The sequence below is a fragment of the Lucilia cuprina genome, chromosome 6, assembly GCF_022045245.1.
Source record: "Lucilia cuprina isolate Lc7/37 chromosome 6, ASM2204524v1, whole genome shotgun sequence".
Lineage (NCBI taxonomy): Eukaryota > Metazoa > Arthropoda > Insecta > Diptera > Calliphoridae > Lucilia > Lucilia cuprina.
In genome coordinates, this window is record NC_060954.1 from 46,519,388 (window position 1) to 46,524,653 (window position 5,266).

A 5,266-nucleotide genomic window follows, 5' to 3' on the forward strand; every position below is an offset into this window, starting at 1 on the left:
AGAACAGAACTAGAACAGAACTAGAACAGAACTAGAACAGAACTAGAACAGAACTAGAACAGAACTAGAACAGAACTAGAACAAAACTAAAACAGAACTAGAACAAAATCACTGATATAAAGTACTGAGCTAGTACTGAAATATGTCTAACAGAACTGAACTAAAACTGGACTAGAACTGAACCAGAACATACCATATTTATTATCCAACAACCCAAAAAGACGATTGTTCTAATATAATCTTGAAAGATAGAATGATAGATCTTGATGTAATAATTTCAATATTGAAATATCAGTTTAAAAACAATATTTATTGTCTGCAAATATATTAAGCACAAATGCATAATTATTTTTTTTAAACAGTGGTGTAGGGTATGCAAATGTGTAAACATAATTGTCTCGAGTAGTAAATTTGTTATGTCATTGACAATTGTGGTTGTTAAAAAAGATATTTAGATAAAACTTTTGATTGCATCAAAAATAAACATAGATTAAGCACTGAAAATTAAAAACCAATAAACAAATTTTGTCTTTTTAATTTAATTTTAATAATAAAAGTTAAGGAAATATAGTTTATGACTATTTTTTAGCAAAAATTATGTAAAATATTTTAATGCATTTTCAGATTTTAAATTTTAACATTTTCTTTTTAAACAGGATATAAACATTTAATAACAAGTTGCAAGTTAGTTTTTCTTGTTATTCTTTTCTGCATCTAGGGGATTTCTTTTCAAACTCAAATAAAACTCACATTTGACAAATAAACAGTAAAGTGAAAAAAATAATATATGAATGTATATAGTTTAATGCTACTTCTTCTTATTCTCAACCATTAAACAAGGAATCACATTTCCTTCCTACAACATCTTCAACAGCCAACCAAGCAGCCAGCCATCCAGCCAAAGCATTGTCACGTTTCTCTGAAACATTATACAATTATGTTCTCCAGCATACCAAATGCCTCTAAACTCCCCAAATGCTTAAAGGATTTAAAAGGGCTGGTTTGAGTGGAAGAGGGGCTTGGAAGAACTAAACTAAAATAAAATGAAAAACTTTCACGTTTTCACATGAAACAATTTCTAAAAAGCCACTAGGGAGTACAACAGTTGGTTAAAGTTGATACTGATAATGGTTTTGGAAATGATGGTTGCCAACCAACCAACCAGCCAGTGAGCCAGATTCATCCATCTAGTTGGTTTGCTGTTTTGGGTGGTTTTCAGTTTTAGAGCTTTTTGGTATAGTTTTTGGTTTTTTACTATAAAAATGTTTTATATGTTATGGGAAACTAAGAAAATTTGTCGTTTTTATTTTTCTACTGTTGTGAACTCTATGAGTGGCAAAATAAAAAAAAAAGAATTTTAACAAAATATTTGAAAACTATTTAAAGGTCAGTTTTAATGCAGTTTGCTGGCAACATAAAATATCTACAACTTTTTCCTTTGGCCAAACAACAATAGAAATTTTGTTGATAACTTTTAATACTCATTTTAATATTAGTCTAATAATGTTGCAGGAAAATATATCATTTTTTTGATACAAATATCCAAAATAGCAACCCCAGCAGGAAAATTGCTCAGCAATTGCAATTCTACAGAAAAAAACTGAATATAAATAAATATTTATTTGAACAGATTTTTTGTCTAAATAAGAACTGATACAGAAAAGAACTAGAGCTAAACTCGAAAAGAGTGAACTGGAAATGAATTAGAACTGAACTAGAACTGAACTAGAACTGAACTAGAACTGAACTAGAACTGAACTAGAACTGAACTAGAACTGAACTAGAACTGAACTAGAACTGAACTAGAACTGAACTAGAACTGAACTAGAACTGAACTAGAACTGAACTAGAACTGAACTAGAACTGAACTAGAACTGAACTAGAACTGAACTAGAACTGAACTAGAACTGAACTAGAACTGAACTAGAACTGAACTAGACTTGAACTGCGTTAAGCACATTTGTTAAAACTTCTATAATAAGCCTCGTAATTTTTAAATACTTTTGTCTGTAGTTCTGGAGAAAAAACTGCAATGCAATTAATTACATTTTATTTACAAACTACAAAGTATAAAAATTCAATTAAAGTCAATTTAACCGCAATAATTTTAATAATTCACACCACAAATCTGTAGACAGAATAACAAAAATATAGCCAAAAAGCAATAGACTAGCAAAGGACAGACTGACTGAACTTGTCTGACCTGAAATTGCCCTGTGAACAGCAGGCATATAATAATTTATAACAGGTTGTAAATATAATTTTACAACTCATTTAATTTAAATGCAAAATATTTATTTATACTCATACATCAGACTTATTAATGCAAATAAAACAAAAACAAAACTAATTTATATTAAATATATATGTATGTATGTAAGCAGGATAAGCATAGACAGTGACCGATAACAGCAAAGGATAACATGAACTCTTTACTACCATTATGATTTTTATTGCACTTTTTTTTACATTTAAGTAGATTTTGTGGCTGGCAACAAAAAACGTTTATAAATCACAGCAATCATTCTGTTGTAACTTTTTACACAGGATTTAAAAATATAAATCAATTTAATACCCATCCATACCTGCCAAAATAGGAAGAGTGTTGGCAGAAGACAAAAACAAAAAATAACGAATAGTAATTCAGGATTTATTTTATGTTAAATGAAATATAAATATATAGATTTTATTTAAGTGAGAAAATACACTTAAGGAATAGTGGTTTCAGAAACACCCTACATATTTGTAGGAAGCGAAAATCACTTTACAAGCAGCAAATTTTGTTTGACAAAAATTCTGTGAAAGATTATAAGAAGCTATGAATCTGAAATTGGATTGTATTAGACGACATTTTGCTTTTCTGATAATTCCTATTTATAGTTTTGGAATTACTTAAACAGAAGTCGTTATACTGTTATTCATAAGGAAGTGGTGCAAATGTTGTTTTAAAGAAGTTAAAAATAATGGAAAATATTTACATAATCTGTTAGAATTAAAGTTCACAAAAATAGTTATTTGTCAAACTGTGTCTTAAATAGTCTTCATTCAAAAATGTATTTCCAAGTATATACATATTCCTTGTGATTGATATACATCGTGTATATTGTTTGGCTAAAGGTTCAGTTTTCACCCAAACTGAATTAAAATATTGCATATACTTTTAATAAAACTTATGAGTTTAATTTTTATACACCAAAATGAATTTAGTGGCCAATGTGTTTAACCACAAAAACCTCCATACCACAGAAAAAAATTTCTATAAAAATAATACTTTTTCCAATAGAAAAAAATATGAAAATATTTTTGTTTGTAGTGAAAAGTTACTCGTGCAGTAACATGAAATTTAATTTACATACATGTTTTTTTTTACATTTTACATTTCAAAATTTGATTTTTTTAATAATGAAATACACGTATATGGGCAATACCTAAAATTTCTTAAGATCTAAATCCAAAAAGTTATTTAGTTACTTCCTGCATTTCTCTTTCTCAGTGCCGGAAAAATTTTATTTTAGATTTCTTTAATATAAAATTCATTTTTAACTAATTTAAATTTCTAAGGTATAAAGAAAAATATTGACAAATGCACATATATGTAAATAAAAGGTAAGTTTTATATACCGAATAATAATTTATTAAAATATACTGAAATATATTAAGCAAGCCCAACATTTCAGTTTATATCTCAAGCAGTGCGAAAAATCCTTTACTTGTGCTATATGATCCAACGACGACTTGTAAGCAGATTTATGTCAAGGATATATTAACAATTTGGTGGAAAGTCTCCACTAAATCAAACATTTTCCTTTTTGTTCTATCAACTTCTAAACGATCATAATTCTACAATCTAAAAACGGAAGTTTTTAACGAACACGATTAATACTACAACAAACTCACAGAATTTAACATTGTACACATATAATGGTCAATATTTTCCCTTTGCTTTTAAACAAAACTTTTCATATTATTTTGTTAACAAAATAAACCTATCTATATTTTTCTGCTAATATCCATAAAAATGTTTTTTACGTGGAATTATTTTAAAACTTTAACGAAAACGAATAAATCAAAAAAAGCAAGGCAAGGCTGATCAACTAATACCCTAGTTAAGAGAGAAATGAAATAGAACTGAACTAGAATTAGAACTGAACTACAATTAGAACTAGAACTGAACTAGGACTGAACTAGTACTGAACTAGAACTGAACTTGAACTGAACTAGAACTGAACTAGAACTGAACTAGAACTGAACTAGAACTGAACTAGAACTGAACTAGAACTGAACTAGAACTGAACTAGAACTGAACTAGAACTGAACTAGAACTGAACTAGAACTGAACTAGAACTGAACTAGAACTGAACTAGAACTGAACTAGAACTGAACTAGAACTAAACTAGAACTGAACTAGAACTGAACTAGATCTGAACTACAAGTAGTAGTTCCAGAATAAGTTTTACAACTTACTTTTGAGCGAAAACATAATTTCTGTTTACTAGCTTATTTCTTTCAGCTTTCAATTATTTAATAGAGAAAATATATTATGCAATTAAATTGATCTGTTTATATACTTTTGTTTCCACATATAATGTTAATTAATTTAAGTAGTATTTTTATAAGCTCCTCTATACAATAATAGTATCTATAAACATAAAATCAATTAATTAATTAACAAATTTAATTGTATAAAAAATACACTCTTAAACAAATATTTTTAATATTAATAAAAAATCCATAAATAAATATTAAGCAATATAAAAAAAATTAATACAAACTTACTTGTATGCATATTCCAAATTATCACCACAACCACCCCAGGTCCAATCATCGTGCAGTTGTTTTGGTCTTGAACCACTTGAACAACCACACGATGCCAACTGACCATCACGACAGGCACGAGCTATGAAACTAGTAACAGTGGCAGCAGCCAAAGCATGTATAAAAGCCATTTCCGGCGAACCTGTAAAAGAGAGAAAAAATTTAAATTAATTAAATATCCATTAGAACTATATTAAAAACGTATAGAAAAAGTGCGATGTTGATAATGTTCTGTCATTATTGTGTCTTGCCCGGGATATTGCGTTTGTCTGCATCACTGCATCACACAATTAGCAACACTTTAGGGGAGTTTAGTTACATTAGCAAAGTTTAATTTTAACAGCTCAAGAGTTGTATAAATAACAATTTAATCAATGTCTAATGATGTTACCTTTGTAAAGTTCTTTTTTTTTTTTTTGTCTGAACAAAAAACACCCACCTGATGTTGAAG

The 5,266-nt window shown here is 28.3% G+C and overlaps 1 protein-coding gene across 1 annotated transcript in view; it reads right to left on the reverse strand.

The window, feature by feature from the left end:
* The window catches only part of LOC111682863 (protein Wnt-5-like), a 31,161-nt gene extending 26,202 nt beyond the window's left edge, over positions 1-4,959 (reverse strand). The window contains exon 1 of the mRNA XM_046954858.1: positions 4,777-4,959. Coding sequence (XP_046810814.1) covers positions 4,777-4,946 — 170 coding nt within the window. The 5' untranslated portion in view covers positions 4,947-4,959. The remainder of the gene's footprint in view (positions 1-4,776) is intronic.
* Positions 4,960-5,266: the final 307 nt, after the last annotated feature.